General features: G+C 39.8%; 2 protein-coding genes across 3 annotated transcripts; one reads left to right on the top strand and one right to left on the bottom strand.

Annotated features, from left to right (window-relative positions):
* The first annotated feature begins 1416 nt into the window (after positions 1-1416).
* Positions 1417-10761, top strand: LOC136516303 (vacuolar protein sorting-associated protein 35B-like). The gene is made up of 22 exons (XM_066509667.1): positions 1417-1699; positions 1786-1882; positions 1976-2102; positions 4115-4300; positions 5131-5218; positions 5381-5437; positions 5522-5611; positions 5691-5813; positions 6373-6447; positions 6514-6573; positions 6774-6890; positions 7061-7300; positions 7383-7448; positions 7615-7704; positions 8031-8120; positions 8465-8554; positions 8851-8919; positions 8989-9069; positions 9267-9374; positions 9603-9706; positions 10008-10121; positions 10205-10761. The coding sequence occupies exons 1-22, from the start codon at positions 1577-1579 to the stop codon at positions 10419-10421; spliced, it is 2412 nt and encodes an 803-aa protein (XP_066365764.1). The 5' UTR covers positions 1417-1576; the 3' UTR covers positions 10422-10761.
* Positions 10762-11149: 388 nt separating this feature from the next.
* Positions 11150-16315, bottom strand: LOC136537835 (FAD synthetase, chloroplastic-like). Of its 2 annotated transcripts, XM_066529801.1 has the most exons (6): positions 16073-16315; positions 14763-14908; positions 13431-13508; positions 12579-12714; positions 12297-12472; positions 11150-12208 (listed from the first exon to the last, which is right to left on the bottom strand). In XM_066529801.1, exons 1-6 carry the CDS (start codon positions 16234-16236, stop codon positions 11712-11714), a joined length of 1197 nt encoding a protein of 398 aa, XP_066385898.1. In that variant the 5' UTR covers positions 16237-16315; the 3' UTR covers positions 11150-11711. The 2 variants fall into 2 exon arrangements, with proteins under 2 accessions (XP_066385898.1, XP_066385899.1); XM_066529802.1 differs by lacking the exon at positions 13431-13508 and having other exon boundaries at positions 16073-16314.
* Between the last annotated feature and the right edge of the window lie 4487 nt (positions 16316-20802).

Raw genomic sequence — 20802 nt, 5'->3', positions numbered from 1 at the left:
AAAAAAGTTGACTTCTCGGGAAGCGAGAATAAATTCTATTTTAGGACAGGGGGAGTATATGAAAGCAATGTTGAAAATATTTTAAGAATCAAGTACGTCTCTGTCTGATTGGTAAGCTTAGACATCATAATGACATAAAATTTTTTTTACTCTTATAGACACCCTCATGGTTCAGTGCAAAGCATCTCAATCCTACGACATACACAAATGACAACCTTAAAGTTATGATATTTTCAAAGGGTGGATAATAAAGACCATCTTAGATGTTCTGGCATTAGAGTATATTCGTGTAGACATATAGGCATGGTGGTGCAAGTGAGCAGCCAGCAGGAGTCGAGAGTTAAGGGGTGTTTGATCCCAGGACTAAACTTTAGTTCCTATCACATTGAATTTTTAGATATCAATTATGAGGACTAAACATGAGTTAATTATAAAACTAATTACATAAGTTGTGGCTAATTCGCTTGCCAGCGCCGTTTACAGGATGGTATGGAGATGTGGTAGAACTTATTCGTGGATTTATTGATGTATGAAAGAAATGGATATCGAAAATCTCTTTCTGCCGGTATAAAAAATGATCTTAGCTGTATCACGAAAAGATCTACACAGTAGAGTTTGTAAGCCTGCGACGCCACGCCCTCTGTGACTGTGTAAATTTCACGAACTTAACTTTTTAGATTAAATGTCACTTTAACGTCGGTCATATACTTTTATAGTATTGTTATCTTATTGTGCGATTCGTGTGTTTTTAGTACAAAAGTTTAGCTATCCCGTAGCAACGCATGGGCACGAACCTATTTACATATATACTCGAACTTGTGTGTACATGATTATATGGAGATACAGTGAAATTTATTCATGGATTTATTGGTGCATGAAAGAAATGGATATCGTAGAATTCTTTTTGCCGATATAAAATATTATCTTAGCCGTACCACGAAAAATTCTATACAGTAGAGTTTGTGAGCCTATGACGTCGCGCTCTTCGTGATTGTGTTAATTTCATGAACTTTGCCTTTTGAATTAAATGTCGCTTTGACGTTGATATTTAATTTAACAGTATTGTTATCTTATCGTGCGATCTATGTGTTTTTAGTATAAAAAATTTAGTTGTCCCATAGCAACGTACGAACACGCTACCTGGTAAAAACAAATGTGAAAAAAATAAGGCTTATTTAGTCCTCTCAAAAAATTTACGCTATATCTCATTGAATATTTGATAAATATAAGCTAAAAAAATAACTAATTACACAACTAATTTGGTAGATGAATCTTTTAAGTCTGATTAATTTGTGGTTCGATAATAAAATGCAATAGTAACATATATGCTAATAATAAATTAATTGGGCTTAATAAATTGGGCTCACTCACGGTTTGCTAACACCAAAACATACTTCACGCCCTGAACTAAACAAGCCCTACATGAAAATACTCGCGACGAACAGAGCTGAACACAAACACCCGCATCGATCCAAAGCCGAGCCACACCTCGGGGACAGCCCACGAGAGCGAGATCCAACCCAAGTCCCAACGCCGCGGGCGAGGCCGACCAGATCCACCTCCTCAGCCGTCTCGGATGGCGGCGGCATCGGCGGCGGTGCGGATGCTCCCCGACGGCGGCGCTGACGAGGAGGAGCGGTGGCTCGCCGAGGGCATCGCCGGCGTCCAGCAAAACGCCTTCTACATGCACCGCGCCCTCGTAAGCCCCCTGCGGAACTCTACCCCCACCTCCCTACCGCTGCTTCCTTCCTCGGTCCGTGTTCCAATCGTGCAATTTGGGCGCAGGATTCCAACAACCTCAAGGACGGACTCAAGTACTCGGCGCAGATGCTCTCCGAACTGCGCACCTCGCGACTATCGCCGCACAAGTACTACGAGCTCTGTGAGTAACTGTGGATTTGGAGCTGCTGGGTGTGTGGAATTCTGGAAGTGGGATCGGTTGGGCTTCTGATGGGATTCACTTGTCTGGCTGCAGACATGAGGGCGTTTGATGAGATGAAGAAACTGGAGATGTTCTTCAGGGAGGAGACTCGCCGGGGCAGCTGCTCTGTGGTTGATCTGTACGAGCTTGTGCAGCATGCTGGGAATGTCTTACCGAGACTGTGAGGCTCCTGCCCGCATTTTTGCATATTCTGAGTTCTCATTGCTTTGTAGGAGTATGCAAATACTAGTGAGGAAAATAAGCACATGTCTCTATTAAGGGCGTTGGGATAGTATGCTTAATAACTTGATAAAATGATACCCAACCAGTGAGCTGACTCTTCTGATCATGAGCGAACTAAACTTAATGCCCATCTTTCCAGTATCCACTCTCCAGCTTTGTAACATCCCGGCCCAGGGCTTAACAGGATTAATAGGATACTCATACCAACAAGTTGCAACTTCTTTTCCGGAAGCCCATCTCTAAAGAACTCTGAGGTTAAGCGTGCTTGGCCTAGAGCAATTTCAAGATGGGTGACCGATCGGGAAATCTTTCCCGGGTGCGCACGAGTGAGGACAAAGTGCGCAGAAAAGACTTGTGTGGGTCTGCGAGGGCAGTCTATGTCCTAGAAAAGCTGCTAGATGTAAGTGGGCCCGGCCTCATAGAGGCGGGACGTTACAGAATGGTATCAGAGCCGACTCTCGCGGTTTCACAGGCGCGTGTGTCGTAGTTGCGTAGGCATGGTGCGCATGGCTGGAGTGGTCCTAGAGTGGTCACACAACATGGCACATGCGCTGGAACTGGACACATGGATGTGGCCAAGAAGGGACGTTCCTGGCTTGGGATTGACCGACGAGGACGTCGGTCTCTTAAGGGGGTGAGGATGTAACATCCCGGCCCAGGGCTTAACAGGATTAATAGGATACTCATACCAACAAGTTGCAACTTCTTTTCCGGAAGCCCATTTTTAAAGAACTCTGAGGTTAAGCGTGCTTGGCCTAGAGCAATTTCAAGATGGGTGACCGATCGGGAAATCTTTCCCGGGTGCGCACGAGTGAGGACAAAGTGCGCAGAAAAGACTTGTGTGGGTCTGTGAGGGTAGTCTATGTCCTAGAAAAGCTGCCAGATGTAAGCGGGCCCGGCCTCGTAGAGGCGGGACGTTACAAGCTCGGCACATCATCATTATGTCAGCATATCTCTAGTTATTTCTCTCTGCTGTATTTGTACCTATCACAAAAATGTGTTTTTTCGAAGGAGGGCACATGTTACAGTAACTTGTTACTGCCTGTTAATTAAAACATTATCCTACAGTGCTCACAAAATTGTATTAGAATTAACTTGTGCACCGTGCATGTGTAGATCAAGCTGATGTGGGCTTTTGTTGGCTACATAAATGATTATGTGTCTCTGGTCACAAATAACCTAGTTGATTGGATTTTTGACATGGACTTAGGTTCAAACTAAAAGGACTGTAAAACATGGAAATTCTTCCACAATGGCATCCGATCCAATCTTTATTAGTATCCATGGCGAATACATTTCACTTCCGCTGTATGTCTCATCAAATCAAATCGATTGTATTTTGATTGATTGTAATTAAACTTCATTCTTTTGGCCTCACTGAGCCCTTATCTGTTGATGTTACCCCTGCAATTGATTATTCCCCCTGGTCACGAATACTTGAAGTCAAACTTGTGACACTTTAACTACCCATTAACTTTAAAATATTTAGCCTTGAAATATTAAAAATAAGATATGTAGGTTTACCTTGACAAGTATTTTCATAGTTTAAAAAATGGATTGTATTTGTTATAAATATATTAATAGAGAAAACAGAGTTCAAAGGTACATGTTAGAGACTGTGTCAATGTCTATTGTCCAAAGGTGAAGTATATATTTTTGACCGGAGGGAGCATATATTTCTTAAAAGAAAGTTGAAGTGGTGTTGACCGCAGTGCATTATGGTGGTTTACCTGTTTGCTATTTTACTGTAGTCAATTTGTATAAAAATCACTATAAATATCAGACCTACTTCTACTCATGTTTGATAGTGTACTATTGTTGTGTTTTTTTTTCCATGATACTTCCATTATGCTCTTGAACATCTATGAAACTTATGAGGAGCTAATCTTTTTCTAGGAGAATACCTATGATTTATGAAAACATACATCTGATTTGGTGTTTACATGCCAGCTATCTCCTGTGCACGGTGGGATCTGTGTACATCAAATCGAAAGAGGCTCCTGCTAAAGATGTTCTCAAAGATCTCGTTGAAATGTGCCGAGGCATTCAACATCCTCTTCGTGGTCTTTTCCTCAGAAGTTACCTTTCTCAAATAAGCAGAGACAAATTGCCTGATATTGGTTCTGAGTACGAAGGGTACTGTACCTTTACTTCATGCCATGCTATTTCTTAATGAAACTATTTTGTTTAGAGTTTCAATAGTATCATGTTAATCTTAGGACAAGAGTTTGCTTATTCTTTATTGCCAAGTGTGTATTATGTTTTCCTTTTCTTTCCTTTTGTAATGAATGCATTATTGAAGTTAATAAACATAATTTGGTAGTGTTGACTGACAGCGAAAAATTAAAACCTATAGATTTAACATGAAACATGGTAGTCCCAAGCTAGTTAGGGTGAAGCTGCTTTATCTGGTTGCAAATATTACATGTGTAGCATTAATTTTTACGTATCGCCTTGACTTTACAAGATGGGCACTAATGTCAGTTAGTCCCCACTTCATATTTTCACTACTCATAGGTCATACAATCTTGTACTCCATCCATTCCAAATTATAAGTCGTTCTGGCTTTTCTAGGCTTATAACTTTATCTATGCACCTAGATATATACTATATCTAGATACATAATAAAAACTATGTATCTAGAAAAACTGGAGCAACTTATGATTTGGAATGGAGGAAGTACTTATTTTTGGTGCTGCAACTTCCTATGCATTAATTGCCATCGCTTTGTTGGCAACCCTTGTCACTAATCAGTTAAGAGTTTTGTAAACCATATTAAATACATTTTTATATTCCCATCCTAACTCTCCAGTGGGCACGTGCAGTTCCCTGCTGACCTGCTTGACCAAGGATCAGCAGAAATGGGGAAAACTGTAGTTAGTTATATTTAGTTGGGACATGAAGAATATAACAAACACCTTCAAGTGTTGTATATCCCATCATCTTTTGCAGTTTTAATCATGCAGGGATGCGGAAAGTATTAACGACGCAGTTGAATTTGTTCTCCAGAATTTCATAGAAATGAACAAACTCTGGGTCCGGATGCAGCATCAGGTATGTTGCAGGCTTGTAACCTAAGGCAGAAGCTGCCTTTGCTCCTTAAATCATTACCATGCATTTTACCATAGCACATGAATGACAGAAGTGATTAACTCCATTCTCTGGTTATACCATCCTATCTGAAACTGAAAAAAAAATCACGTGTTTGGTCTATAGGGTTCTGTCCGAGAAAAGGAAAAGCGCGGGAAGGAAAGAAATGAACTGCGTGATCTGGTAATTCAGTGACATCTAGATATTCTACTCAACTTTATTTTCTAAGGCATGCCATTGGCATTATTTTTTTTTATCTTCTTCTAGGTAGGCAAAAACCTTCATGTTCTAAGCCAGATTGAGGGCATCGACCTTGATATGTACAAAGAAACTGTTCTTCCAAGGATTTTAGAGCAGGTTTGCTGTCTGAAGTATTGATGTTAAATGATTATGATATCTTGATTTTATTGGAACTTAAGTATTAATGTATTGGCAGGTCGTTAATTGTAAGGATGACCTTGCACAGTTCTACCTGATGGACTGCATAATCCAAGTCTTTCCAGACGAATACCATTTACAAACATTGGAAACATTATTGAGCGCATTTCCCCAGCTTCAGGTTGGCAACTTTACCTTTTAAATTCCTCATTGTAATGCATCATGCTGGTAGCACCAAGGACTTGACTTGCCTGCTACCTTTGTGATTAATTAATTTTCTTTGCTTTGCCTGGCCTTTTGTTATCTGCAAAATCAATGGTGATTTCGTAAATTTTATGACTTAGATAGGCACGTATGGTTGCAGCCAGGAGACCATCTAAAATAAACCCACATGCACTTGAACCATGTACTAATGTTAATTGTACATTACATACATGCCAATTTACTGATCCATGATGTCTCAGCATTTTTTTTGGGGGGGGGGGGGGGGGGGGGGGGGGGGGGGGAGGGTAAAATTAGTGAGTGTGAGAGTAAAGTAAGCTACGACTGTCAGTATACTATCTGACATATATATATATGTTGCATGGAATCTGCTACCTTGTATTGTAGAATAAATAGATTCAACCAAGATCAAACTCTAAATAGTGAATACTGTGAATTTGGATTTATTTGGGGAGTTTACATGCAATTTCTACTTATTTCACCAAGAACTGAAGTCATTTCTAAATTTATTTTTGCAGCCAAGTGTTGATATCAAAACAGTACTCTCGCAACTTATGGATAGATTGTCTAACTATGCTGCCTCAAGTCCTGAAGTAAGCATTCCTTATATAGACTATCATTCAAATTTTGTATATGCTTGACATAAATGAATTATGCAGGTGTTGCCAGAGTTCTTGCAAGTCGAAGCTTTTGCTAAGTTGAGTAATGCTATTGGAAAGGTAAAACTCTAGCTGTTAGTGTTTGGACATGTAATTGTAATGTGCATTTGATTTGATACAAGGCTAAATGGCTAAATGTTTACAACTAAGAACTAACATACATAGTACGCAATTGAATTGCACTGCGTTTGTTTATTCCATAGCTATTTTGGGCTGTGGCTCTTGGGAAACCTAAACAGATACTCTTTTTTTTTTGGCAGGTGATAGAAGCCCAACCTGACATGCCAGTTGTTGGAACCGTAACTCTATATGTATCACTTCTGACTTTTACTCTCCGTGTACATCCTGATCGGCTTGATTATGTTGACCAAGTGCTGGTAAGTCTTCTTTAAACAATTATATGATTTATGCCCCTTCTCGTATGGTCTGTTTGCTGACTCAAGAAGTCATTTTTTGTTGTACTATAATTGATAGCAAGGCAATTATGTAATCCATTAGTGGTCTAATGTCAATTGAATCTTCTAACTCGTTATATTTGTTTGGACAGGGTGCATGTGTCAAGAAACTTTCAGGCAAAGCAAAACTTGAAGATAGCAGGGCAACAAAGCAAATTGTTGCACTTCTTAGTGCTCCCCTGGAAAAATATAGCAATATTGTTACTGCATTAGAACTTTCAAACTATCCTCGGGTTATGGATTATCTTGATAATGCTACAACCAAAGTGATGGCTGTGGTAATAATTCAAAGCATAATGAAAAACACAACCTGCATATCTACTTCTGACAAGGTAATATTTCATGCTATGATGTTATTACTCTGCATATTACTAAGCAACTAATCGTATGACTGTGTGTTCTTGTTTCTTGCAGATTGAGGCACTATTCGATTTAATTAAGGGGCTGATAAAGGATATGGATGGGGCTCAAGATGATGAGGTAAGATCATACAGTTTGTTAGAAAAGTGAATTTTTACTTGTTTGTTGTCTTTGTCCTGCTGCTTAGTGCTCCAAATTTTGTTCAGCTAGATCAGCACAACACATCTCAATTTCATTTTCTCATGAAGTTTGCTCAACCTGTAACTATGCTTTTTTATTATTTTAGCTTGATGAAGAAGACTTTAAGGAGGAACAGAACTCTGTAGCGTGTCTTATTCACATGTTGCACAATGATGATCCTGAAGAGATGCTGAAGGTAATTTGTTGTTATACTGATGTTGATGAAAAGTATCAATAACACTCTCAGTTTTGATTGATTCCATGTTGTGGTTACATACTCATTGCTATGCATGTGTTGCACAAACCGTTTTTCTCTTGTATCAAGATGCATAAACTGAACTGTTCCTGTTATTTTGTCATATCACTTGACCATGGTGCTCATTCTCCCAAAATAGGAAAATTGAAATAAGTTGATTCTAATTGCTTCATGAATCTATGTTGCTAAGCTGCACTTATTTGTATCCGCATGCATGGGTGCAATAGGTTTGAATTTCTAATTGCAATATGCTTTTGGTCTTTCAGATCTTATGTACTGTACAGAAGCATATACTTCAGGGAGGCCCCAAGCGTTTAACTTTCACTGTGCCTTCGTTAGTATTCTCTGCTCTTAAGGTTTGTTCTACAACTCATTGAAAATATTATGATGTAAGGATTTTTAAGTTTCAAAATATTCTATGGTTAATGTTCACGCTCCTCTAAAACTTGAGATTTGTATTATTACTGTTGCTTTTTATGAAGTAATATTGACTTCTTTTCAGATTTAAATATGGCTCCTTTTCCAATTCAACTTGTTTTATTGACTTTAAAATAGATTATTATACGAGCGAATATCTAGTTGTGTATACTTTGTTTGAATATTGATCTGTGTAATTAGGAAAGTGATATATCTCATATATGCTTTGCTGATTATTATCGTCTGAAGGATCTAATATGCAGATAACTCGTATTGTTTGCAGCTGGTCAGGCGATTACAAGGCCAAGATGGAGATGTCACTGGGGAGGATGTTCCTGCAACTCCAAAGAAAATATTCCAGATATTGCATCAGGTTTTGTCATAGATTTATTTTGCATGCATCTAACTTCGGTTACAATCTCATAACAGATGCATACACTGTAAATATGTTTTTCAGCTTTTTTTTTTTTTTTACCTTTTGTCCCTGTGTATGATAGGAAGAATCTGGGAATAACACATATTTCTAGGCGTTAATTATCTCAAAAATTTCTGGCAAACTATGGTTAATAACACAGTGCACCCAATGTTACATGCATAATTGCAAAAACATTTCATAACATCTCCATATTCTTCTGCACACTCATCATTGTTTTCATTTTTCTTGTCCAGACTATTGAAGCACTTTCTTGTGTTCCTTCCCCAGAGTTAGCTCTGAGACTATATTTGCAGTGTGCAGAGGTATGGTTGTAATACTGTGTATCTTCATAATTTTTCCTATTCTTGTTCTCTGATTATGTTTACATTTAGGCTGCCAATGACTGTGATTTGGAACCAGTTGCTTATGAGTTCTTTACTCAAGCGTTCATTTTATATGAAGAAGAAATCGCGGTATGAACCCTCCCATCTCCTTCCCTGTATGTCAGAGTGCATGTGACCCATGCACTTCCAGTACCTAATTGAGCTGTTTGATGCAACCTGGACTGTATCATAATGTATGCTATATGCCTATATGCCTTTGTAAGTACATTTTATTGCATTTACATTTGGTCTATTTTCGATTTATAATGTTTCTGTTCCACAAGCAGGATTCGAAGGCTCAGATCACTGCAATTCACCTGATAATTGGGACCCTTCAGCGGATGAATATATTTGGGGTGGAAAATAGAGACACCCTCACTCACAAGACAACAGGGGTAATGATTCTTGTTTTATGGCTAGTTTGGATCAATCATGGGGATTGGAGGGGATTGAGGGGGAAATTAGTTCATTCCCCCTCAATCCCCTCCAAGCCCCATGGGGAATGGGTGTATCCAAAGTAGCCCTTAATGTAGCCTCTCGAAACCTGTTATTGCATGGAATCAGTTTTCTTTGGACCTAGTGCTAGCCTCTCTTGTAAATTACATTGCTACTGCTTTGTGCAGTACTCAGCAAAACTTCTCAAGAAGCCTGATCAATGCCGAGCAGTCTATGCGTGTTCACATCTTTTCTGGACCGATGACCAAGATGGGATAATGGATGGTGAAAGGTAAGACGATTGATCTACTCACTGTAAACATACTACTTAATTGGATCTCAAGATCATATTGTCCATCTTTCGGTTTTTAGTCTTGCAAGTAAATTATTTGCGCATTACTTTCTAATGGTACTGAGATAAGTGCCTATCATTAATGCCATGAGTTAATGTATTAAAAAAATCACATGATGTCATGAGCTCAAGCCTTAAGGAAATCCAAGTTAGTGGTAGCTAAAGGTTATAGCCAACTGCTATTGAATTTTGTCCGACTTATTAAGAGGCTACTGATTTCCTAATTGAAACTTTGTTTCAGGGTTCTCCTTTGTTTGAAGCGTGCCTTGAGAATCGCAAATGCTGCTCAACAGATGGCTAGTGCTACAAGGGGAAGCAGTGGATCCGTAACCCTATTTATTGAAATTTTGAACAAGTAAAGTCGAGAACTAGATTTGATATTTTCTGGTGGATAATTGATTTCTGTGTGAGTAAACCGCGTGCTTTCACCATTTTCAGGTACTTGTACTTTTTTGAGAAAGGAATTCCACAGATCACAAATACTGTGATTCAAGATTTGATTGAATTGATTAGAACGGAGAAGCAAAGTGATAACTCTGTAGCTGATCCATCTACAGAGGCATTCTTTTCTAGCACTTTGCGGTACATTGAATTTCAGAAGCAGAAAGGTGGAAGCATAGGCGAAAAATATGAACAAATAAAGACAAGTTCATGAGTGCTGACAAGCACAGCACAATGACTGGTTTTGATTTTGTTAAGAGAACTGGGTCGTTTGTTTGGCATGGTTCAGTGAAATAGAAACCATCAGTTTTAGCTGCCGCCAACTAAATGATGTTTATATGAGCTGTTATTCTCAAATTTCACGGTCTGAACGGGCCTGCTCGCCCATTGGCAGCCCTCTCAGGTTTAGTCAGGTGGCAATATGCTGTGTCCTTTGGGGAGCACAGGTCTGTACAGGATTACTTGTGTTCGTGATCAGTTCTACTGCTACCTGAGTTTCATTGTTGTATATTTCCGCCCCTTATGCAAAGCTTATGGATTTTAGATTTCTGTAACATTTGGAGTACATGCCTTCATTTCTGAGTTCTAACTGGACATTGATGATTGCTTCATAGTGGTCAGTGAAGCACTTGAACATTTTGTTTACCCATTACTCGGCTGTGTGGCCATTTCACAAGCACAAGCACGTGTCTCCATCTAGTCATTTCACCTTTTGTAGTACTGTTTGAATCCTGCCCTACCAGTGATATTGATTAACGATACACTTACCTAGAGTAAAGCCCTGCCGTTTCTAATCTTGTGAACTATAGAACCGCAAGAATGGTTTGGGCGAAAAACAGTAAAAATGATTTTGGAAAAAAAAGAACTGCTTAAGTATTAGGATGAACCCAGTTAGTGGATTGACGCTGCACAAGTAGCCAGTATCTTCGAACAGGTACCACAAAAGGAAAAACACCCCAGGCGTTAAAATAATTATAACAAATAGTGCTTGTAGATTTAGAAGCACCCAAAAGAACAGCTGCAATTTTGTATCAAAGAAATCTGGGGGATCTCAAATGTTGTCAGAATCAAGGTCTAATTAAACGGCTGAAGCATTACTACAATGTTGACAAGTGACCATGCTACCTATCAATGTACCAACTAAAAGACTACAATTGTATAAGCTACAGAATGCGAAATTGCAAGATGAGCCCCTTCCATGCATTTGTTTCGACAGATACAGCTTGTCATCAGATCAAAAAATGCCAGTTTGACTCCACTGTCCTTGTTGTATGTATGGTAACCCTGGACTAATCTCCATTTTTTTCTGTAATAAAGCATTCTTGTGAGACTACAAGATGCTCCTGAGCTCAATCATGATGAGGCGTACTGCATGCTTGAACAAATAGTCCTTGACTTCCCTTGCAGTATTTCCCCCAATGTCGTCTTCTTTTGGCAATAATCTCCAGAAGATGGCAGATGCAAAAAAGGGGTTTCCACCAATAAAGCAAAAATGTATATAACTTTATCCAAACTCAATCCCTAACTGCCGAACTTCTTGAATAGGATTTAGAGATAAACTGTTCTCATCTTTCATCTCAATGATGAGGGTATCAGAGTTGATGATCACTCTACATGGTCCAAGATACCCTCCATTAACAAGGTCACAGTTTTCATAGAGACCTTCGGCTGGTGGCATGTTCAACATGCAAGAATTAGGGAGTACAATGTTTTTCTTTTCATGAAGGCAGTGTTGGTTAAGCATTAGCACAAGACGGTGTTTCCTCCCTAGTAATTCAGAGACGTATTCCACGTTACCCATAGCCAACGCATGGCGGACACAGCTGGAAGAAACCTGTCCTTTATCACTCGAATTTATAGCGGCTGAAACTCCATTATGAGATCTTTTTGCCGTGTCCATGACAGAACGTACAATCAATGCACTTAAACCAAATTCCTCACATAGTTTCACTAACTCAGCTGCATCACCAGATGCTTTGTAACCAAACCTGTAATTTTCACCTGTCATCGTACAAGAACAAATAAATTATTGAAGGGGCCAAATGGTGAAGCACAATGCTGAACCTGTAGTAGAAAATAACATCTGTACCTGCCACGACACCTTTTATTCTAAGATCCTTTGATAACCTTTCAACAAATTGTCGTGGAGACAGGGACCTGACCTTTGAAAACTCAACTTGATATTCAAGAGGTACCACATTCCTACAGTATGGAGCCCAAGATGAAAGGACCCGCTTGCGATCACATTGAGCAACTATAGGAGGCCTGTACAGAAGGAAATAGTCATGCAAAGCCCTCCCTGATTTGGGCTTAATGGTTGCCAAAACTAAGTCTCTACTAGGAAACTGTGAAAGTTTTCATTTAGGCCCACCTATATGTCCAGCCAAGTACTTCGGCCATTCCCGCAAAAGAAAGAAGAAAAGGAGTCCCTGCTTTAGAAGCATGCATTGCCAATTTCCGATGACCAATGTGGAGGGCATCAAACTTTCCCAGGGCAACTATGCCACCTAAAACATGTATGGAATACGAGAGGAACTTCAACACGGAGGCATTTAATAATAACAATAGAAGTGTGCAATAAAGCTCATAACTACAAGAATATGTGATCTAGCTAGATAACAACATTGAGAGGACAAAGAGACAACATAAGTTTAACAGCTAGAAGCAACAAGTGTTACAGAGGAAAACAGTAAACAAACACCACAACTTTCACTATAGAAACCTGAAACTTTGACCAAATGGTTGCCTTATCCTTCAGTTTTTCTACCATATTTAATTTGTAATATATGTGCTGTATCTGACGCCATTCTTATGTGTGTGTATATATAGGGAAATTATTTCCTACTCCCAGGGAGTAGTTACTCCCATGTGCATATCTCTAGATTTAGGGTGTATATGGCCCGACGAAGTGTGTGTAGACGGAGTATATGATCATACTAAACCATCTTGGGTAGTATGTATGTCAAGTATGCAAGTATACATAGAGTATATGGTTATACTTATTTTATATAGTACTGCAATGGTATTTTAGTAATATATTTAAAAGTATGGGCTCTTTTGGGAAAATTTCGCGAACTAAGATTTGAAGTATCTTAAATTGAGTACATAAATATACTCAAACTGATAAATTAGTATGCACACATGTAATGTAGTTTATTGAAGATGGGAGTAACTACACCCGAGAGTAGCAAAAATGCACCCTATATATGCTATTATGCTATACCAGTATAGTTTCTGCTTGCATTCCCAATATGGACCAACTTGCAGATACTGATATCTGCACATAGAGGAGAAAATTGCACTGCAACAAAAAACGACAAGTTTCAATACTTACTTTATGACCAAGGGGTGTAAAATTGCCCAATTGATACTTTTGCACGACATATGGCCTAAAAATGCACTATTCATCAAGCAGGTGGTTGAATCTAAAACTTACAGGCACTAATATTCAAGTATGAGCCAAAGGGCGCCTAGCTCAAACGGTTAGGTGACCCAGCGGCACTCCTCAGGTCCTGAGTTCGACTCCCCATGGGAGCGAATTTCAGGCTGAGGTTAAAAAAATCCCCTCGCCCGTTCCCGTGTGCCAAAGCGCAGTTATGGCCCGGCCCGGTTCTCACAGGGCAACAGATACCGCTGCGTCAGGATGGGGGCGGGGGTTCGGAGGTTTTCTCGATCTGTGTGAGAAGATCTTCTTAAAGGGAAAACCCGGGGGGCGTCATAACCCTCCGCAGTTTTTTTTTTTAAAATTCAAGTATGACACAGTTTCACTTGGTAATGCGGAGACCATGACTAAGCAATAAATTCCTCAGTTGTTGTTGACTGGTTCATTCAGGTCTTCTTGAGAATGTTTCTGCATATCTTAAAATAACATGTTTTACTTACTTTTAGGGTTAAATTCATAAGGTTTGTTCTACTTTTTTTTTAATAAGTTTGTTCTGCTTTGATGTGCTGAGACTGTAGAACTGGTAATCTGTAAGATCTATATTCTACCATGGGAGTGAGGGATATATCATAGGCGCGCAGATGGTTACACGATGAGTTTGAGTTTTTAAAGGCATGAAATCTTGAAGTATATAAAACTCTAAATGGCCTTTATATAAAAAGTAGGAGGGCTGCGACTTCAATACCAGCCTCATATAAATCTAAGTATATGTTTAGTTTGTATAGAAAATCATAGAGTATATTTTACTAACTTTAATTATGAATGGACAGTTGAAGGGCGGGCCTGGTGCAAGCGGTAGAGTCTTACCGCCTGTGACCGGAAGGTCCCGGGTTCGAGTCGCGGTCTCCTCGCATTGCACAGGCGAGGGTAAGGCTTGCCACTAACACCCTTCCCCAGACCCCGCACAGAGCGGGAGCTCTCTGCACTGGGTACGCCCTTTAATTATGAATGGACAGTTACATGCAAAACAGTTTGACCTGCAATAAGCCAATAATCACCTTCTAGAGGTGCATGATATCAATTGCGTTCGTAAATCAAAGTAGCATTTTGTAACTTGGACAGTATAATAAGTTGTTCTATACAGTATTAATAAATTATCCATATAGAACTTACCGAGCACACAATCTTGATCCTCTCCACAATCTATTAGGAGCTTATCATTGACGAGATCTTCACTGTTTAGTCTAACCCCCAAGTGTCCAGATGAGCTGAAGGTCTTCAGTGAGTTCCTACTCTGTCCCTTCTTCATGTCTAGAGGCCTGCTTTGATTGAAGTACATAAGTGTATTATCAAAATCTGAAAGAGAACAAAGATTTAAGACTAAAACAGTTAGCCATAATAACCAAACTGAGAACATGTACTAATGTACACCAAAAAATATTCTCATTTTGGTAAGAAAGTACGAATCATAGTGTTAAGAGAGGATAACTTTTCAGTCTTAAACAATTGGTAGGTTCTTTCCATACTCCAATTTGGACCAAGGATCTTATATAAAGTTCAAATAAATAAATTTTAAGTGATCGCTAACCTTTAGGGCTGCCTAAGTTGCATCGGTAACAATTAGGGAACAGTAAAACCATACATGGTGGCTCTACCATTTTTTTTAAAAACCCACTTTGCCCCCATGGCTGTACCTTATTTTTCAAACCCCTTTGCCCACACGGCCACACCTCCCTTTTGGTTGACCTGACATGGAAAACAGCCTAGCTTGGCCGCTCCTACATCCTCCATTCCAAATTGTAAGGTGTTTTACCTTTGTTTTAAGTAAAACTTTTTTAGCAATCTAACTTTGACCAAGTTTATAGAAAAATGCGCAAAAATCCACAACATCAAACAAGATACATTAGTTGAACCATGGAAAACATTTTAATCGTGCATCTATTTGATAATGTGGATGTTAATATATTTATCTATAACCTTGGCAAAGTTAAACAAGCTTGACTTAGGACAAAACAAAATGACTTGTGATTTGAAACAGCGGGAGTACACGATAGAGCCTTTCAGGGCAGAAACATAACACATTGCTTTCCCAAATTGTAATGCTTACTACATCTTTAGATCCAACTTCCCATGTACACGAGACAAGTTAACTTCAGATCCTTTACATGAAATCCAAAATTATAGTTTGCTAACGCTAGAAAGTCAAAGCACAGAAATTCCCGTGCCTTTTAAAAAGCTTATTATTATGGCTCATAAAGTAACAAGCCATAGAGGACTAAACCCCTCAATCAAATTTCACCAGCATTCTGATCCTCAGGCTCGGATGTTCCAAGCTTGTCGTCCAATTCCAGTATAGCCAGAAATGCTCGATGGAACAGCTGTTTCGTCGAACAACTAGCAAGTAGCAACCGCACGGTGACACCAACCGAGAGGAAACGCGGAGCAGAGCTCCCCTACAACAAGGACAGGAGACAGCTCATCACCTGAAACGCCGCGCGGGCGGCAGGAGGGAGCGGGGAGGCCCGGGCGGGACGCGGCGGGGGCAGCGGAGGAGCGGCGGCCACCGGGGAGCCGGGGACGCGGAGGGAGAAGGGGAGCGGAGGGCGCAGCCGAGCGCTGCGGCGGCGGTGGCGGCGCCCCTCTCCATACCACTCCCACCACGCGCCGACGCGGGCCCTTCCGTTCCTTTTGGCGGTGTATCTATTCCCGAGCGTGATCGCTCAGCGCGGAGTCGACGGGTTCCGGCCGTCCCACGTGACCACACAGGCAAGTACGAATCCTTTCTTCCTATTTTTTTTTTTGTTTTGTTTGCTTTATTTGTATTTTTTCTTTTTTCTTTTCGGTGATCTTTTATTATATTTTTATTTTCTTTCTCTTCTTTTTATTTATTTTATCTTTTACTCACGTAATTATTACCTTTATTTATTTTTTAGTTTCTTTTTATTCTTTCTTCTATTCCATTTTCACTTATTTTTTATTGTATGGTTTTCTTTTCTTTTTTCCTTTCCTTTCGTTCATTTATAATACATTTCTTTTTTCTTTTTCGTGGACTTTTGTCATTCCTTTTTATTTTCTTTATTCTTTTACTATTTTTACTCTATTAATTTTTATTTCCTTTTTTTATTTTTGTTTTCTTTTTTGTTTCCTTTCCTTACTTCTATTTAGTTTTTTTATTTTTATTTCTTTTTTATTTTCTTATCTTTTTATTTTTTAACATTTATGCATTTTTAATTTCTTTTTTTATAGAATTAATAATTATGTTTATTTTATTTTCCATTTTTGTATTTTTTTATTTTCCTATCTTTTCTTCTATTTATAATTTTATGTTTGACTTCTTTTATTTACAGATACACGTGTTGTTCGTGTAGTATATATATGTAATGTTTTATGTTTTTTGTTCATGAGTAGAAATATGATGTTTTACGATGTATTTTATGATGTTCAGTACGCATGCATTAATGTTCTAGGATATATTTTATGATGTTCGGTAGCATTTTTTCTTCTTTTTATTTGACTCTAATTAATTACTTCACTAATTTTATTATTTTATTTTATATTTTATGATGTTCACGTAGTATACATATTATGTTCTATGCTATATTTTTGTGATATTCGTGTAGTGTTAATGTGATGTTCTATGATGTATTTGGTGATGTTTGTGTAGCGTTAATGTGATGTTTTAGATGTATTTTTGTGATGCTCGGTACGCATACATTCATGTTTTAGGATATATTTTGTGATATTCGATAGTATTTTTTTCTTCTTTTTATTTGGCTAAAATTAATTACTTCACTAATTTTATTTTTTTATTTTTTATTTTCATGATATTTGTGATGTTCACGTAGTATACATATGATATTCTTTTACCTCAAAAAGTATGTGACATGTGCTGATGTTAGTAATTTCGGCTTTTAGTGCATGTCTGTTGTATGGTTTGTTGTTTGGTCCAAAATACAATTGAATTGGCCCAACTTGATGCATAGGTGGAGGAAAAAATTATTTTTATTGAAGGGGGAGGGGGTCGGCGGAAGTCCCCCTGCCACCCAGGTCGGCAGCTAGGGGCTCCTAGCTTGGCGGGCCACGTCGTCTTCTTCGACGCGTGTTGGTTACTGTGCCTGTGGCCGATGGCTGGTGGCGGCAGCCTGTCCGGCTGTTCGGTGGGGCTGTGGGATTTAGAAGGGAATTTTAACATTTTATCATTATACCGAATGACAACTACTAGGATAGTAGGGTTAGGTTTGGCGCTACGCTTTTAACACTAGAGAGAGAAAAATGATACACATTTGCTACTTTTACTCGCGTGGCACGCCAGCTCCGCTGTCCTGCTCGGATCCAAGTCAAAATGATCGCCCCTGGGCCCACTCCACTCTCTCCCATCTACTCCCCTTTCTCCTTTCTCTACTCCACGCGACGCTCGCCAGCTGCCGCCACCCCCGCCGCGCACAACATCGCCCCCCACCGTGAGCCATGTCCCATTACGCCGAGTCATCTAGAGTTGGAAGGGCGAGAAGTCGGGTCCAAGGTGGCCAGAGCTCCCGCATTGCCTCTGTCTATGTGGATCTAGTAGGTGAGTTGAGAGGCTTCTCGTTGATCCCTTGCCCGGACTATAGCTTTGCTCAGGTGGTGGAGGGGCGGACCAAGAAGGATGGTGAAAACCACGAGCGTCTATACTTCAAGTGTGCAAGGAATAGGGTGAGTTCTGTGTATTGTGTATCCCCCCATTATCACTGTTAGGGTTCTAATTTTGGTTATTTTTTAGTTTCCCAAGCTGTGGGTACTATAGATTCGAGAAGCAGTACTTCGAGCAGCTGAAGGAGAAGGGCATCATCCAAGTTCGCCCCTCGAACTAGGCATAGTTGATGGATCATGAAGATATTTCAGTTGACTGTCCAAATGGTGACAACAATAGGAAAAACCTAGAGCAGAAGATAGAGACATTGATTTGGAAGATGAACATGTTCATTGTGTGTGTTGTATCTGTTGTTTTTGGAGTTGTACTGATGTATGCTGCAATGAAGTGACAATGTATGGAAATAAAAATTGTGGTTCAATATGTCTTTGGGCAGTGCCTAACTTGGTTCTATTTTGGATTCATTGAACATAATACTAGTTGTACATGCTAACAACAAACACAAGACATTAACCATGACAGATTCAACATAACAGATCACACATAACAGATGAAACACATTAATCATAAACCAGCAATGCTACATTCAGGCCACATCAAACAGAGTTGTTGTTCAGAGGAGTTGCCATAGGTTTTGGCCACTTGCAATAGTTTAGGCCGCTTACATAAGCATGTTCTGGCCACAACAAGGCCTTAGTTACACAAAAGAAGTCATTTTGAGGGCCTTTTACAACCAAAATGAATGTCTTCCCTGCTGTTGCCCACTACATTCACTCATTTTCCACTTCTTGGCTGGACTCTTCTTGGTCTTGATTGCTAGCTGCTTCTTCCTTGGAGTGAACTTCTTAGGAGGTGGTCTAATAGTTAATGTTGTAGCTTCATCTAGCTCACTCATAACTTGGAGTTCAAGGCATAAGTTCCTATTTGTGAAGACATTACATCAGAAAGGCAACAGGAAGACAAGTAGTAGTGTTTTGAAGGATGGCATACCTCTGAGTGCTTGTAGGGGTGGTGATGGCGTGTCGATAGAATATCATCGGTGGTCCACCGAGGGGTATACCCATGATGGTAGATTGCATGGAGATGTGCGTGTGAGCAGAAACTAGATGGCAATTGAGACACAAGATTAGACATGTTTAGGCCATCAACTGGACATAATACCCTAGTCCTGTGTTTTGTTGGTTTGTATTGGCTATCTTAGATGAATGAATATGTTTTGAGGGGGTCCCCTACCCGCCTTATTTAACCCGATGGGTAGGGTTACAGGCCGGTTAGATCTTAGTCTAATCGGGTAAGAGATAATCTTTACAAGGAATCTAATATACGACATATCCTAAGAGATCTTGCACCATCTTCAAGATATCACCTTGATGCCTTGCGGTGTGCGTCGAGCAGTGCCGTGCTCCGTAATTCGTCATTTGGTGGGCTGGACCATCCCTAATTTGTGTGGCCCATTGTCATGCGCCGTGGGTACCTGGTATCGTATCCCCCACAGCTAGTCCCTGAGCACCTTGTATACGCTTGGTGATGTCATCTTGATCAAGTCCGAGAAACCTAGCACAAAGCCGATCTGTTTAACTAACGGTCCGAGCGGTGACAATCGAAGTCGACCAGTTTAACTGGTTGCTAGACCAATAGAAATGGACGCCGACTTGTTTAAATTGATAAGCAGACCAACAAAAATAAATGCCAACCATTTTCACTGGTTAGCGGGCCAACGAAAATAACTGTCGACCAATTTAATTGGTTAGCATACCAACAAAAGTAACTATCGATCAGTTTAACTGGTTAGCAGACCAATGAAAATAGCTGTCGATCAATTTAACTGGTTAGCAGACCTCAGACTTAACCAAGTAAGGCTCACCAAAAGGATGAAAGGAGCTTAAGATTAAAATTAAAAAATTCTTCATCTTAGATGAAGTGTACACACTTAGGTGCCAGAAGCGATGTCAAATGAATATCTCCGATGACTTAGTCATCTTGATAAAAGCAAAGGCCGATGAGTACACACCTTAACCTAATCAAAATTTGTGCTTCACACCTAATGAAGCCAGTACACACACCGCAAGGTGCAATGTACACACTGTAGTCCCTGAGCCTAACATTAGGTGAAGAATGCACCTAGTGTTAGGGTCAAATGAAATTGCCCAGTCCCTAGCTTAGCTGAGTATCCAGCTAGTCCCTAGCTTAGCTAAAAACTAGGAAAACACAATACACTTACCGCTAGGTGAAATATACACACTTAGTCCCCGAGCATGCTGGAAGATAAAGAATTATCTTGTAGCAGGGTCAAAGATTTCAAGTGAAAATATTTCCAGAAAATAGAATCTAGGTGTGCTTAGCATTTGACCAACGTAATAATCAAGCATGAGCTATGACACATGCAGTGTAGGTAAGATAACCATGCCACCCATTAGAGCCTTCTTTAAGAAGAAATCCAAAAGCCCATTAAGCGGCCCATTGAATGGAGCCTGCGGAGAAGTCGAATAGTGCGCGTGGTGATTGCGGGAATGAGTGCGCACGACGCTGCACATTTCCCAAAACCCCTAGAAGGTAGAGGGATGGAGCGAGCCATTATAATGC

The sequence above is a fragment of the Miscanthus floridulus genome, chromosome 2 (genome assembly GCF_019320115.1).
Source record: "Miscanthus floridulus cultivar M001 chromosome 2, ASM1932011v1, whole genome shotgun sequence".
Classification (NCBI taxonomy): domain Eukaryota; kingdom Viridiplantae; phylum Streptophyta; class Magnoliopsida; order Poales; family Poaceae; genus Miscanthus; species Miscanthus floridulus.
Note: the sequence above shows the minus strand (reverse complement) of the source record. Positions and strands in the feature narration are given on the sequence as shown.

Bases quoted from the DNA above. Each gene is read 5' to 3' on its own strand.
- LOC136516303 (XM_066509667.1), top strand. From the start codon at position 1,577: ATGGCGGCGGCATCGGCGGCGGTGCGGATGCTCCCCGACGGCGGCGCT. The intron at 6,574-6,773 runs GTAAAACTCTAG...TTTTTTTGGCAG, and splicing joins TGAGTAATGCTATTGGAAAG to GTGATAGAAGCCCAACCTGA. The intron at 9,070-9,266 runs GTATGAACCCTC...TTCCACAAGCAG, and splicing joins TATATGAAGAAGAAATCGCG to GATTCGAAGGCTCAGATCAC.
- LOC136537835 (XM_066529801.1), bottom strand. From the start codon at position 16,236: ATGGAGAGGGGCGCCGCCACCGCCGCCGCAGCGCTCGGCTGCGCCCTC. The intron at 14,909-16,072 runs GTGATGAGCTGT...CAATCAAAGCAG, and splicing joins CCGCCCGCGCGGCGTTTCAG to GCCTCTAGACATGAAGAAGG. The intron at 12,209-12,296 runs GTACAGATGTTA...GTACGATGACAG, and splicing joins AATAAAAGGTGTCGTGGCAG to GTGAAAATTACAGGTTTGGT.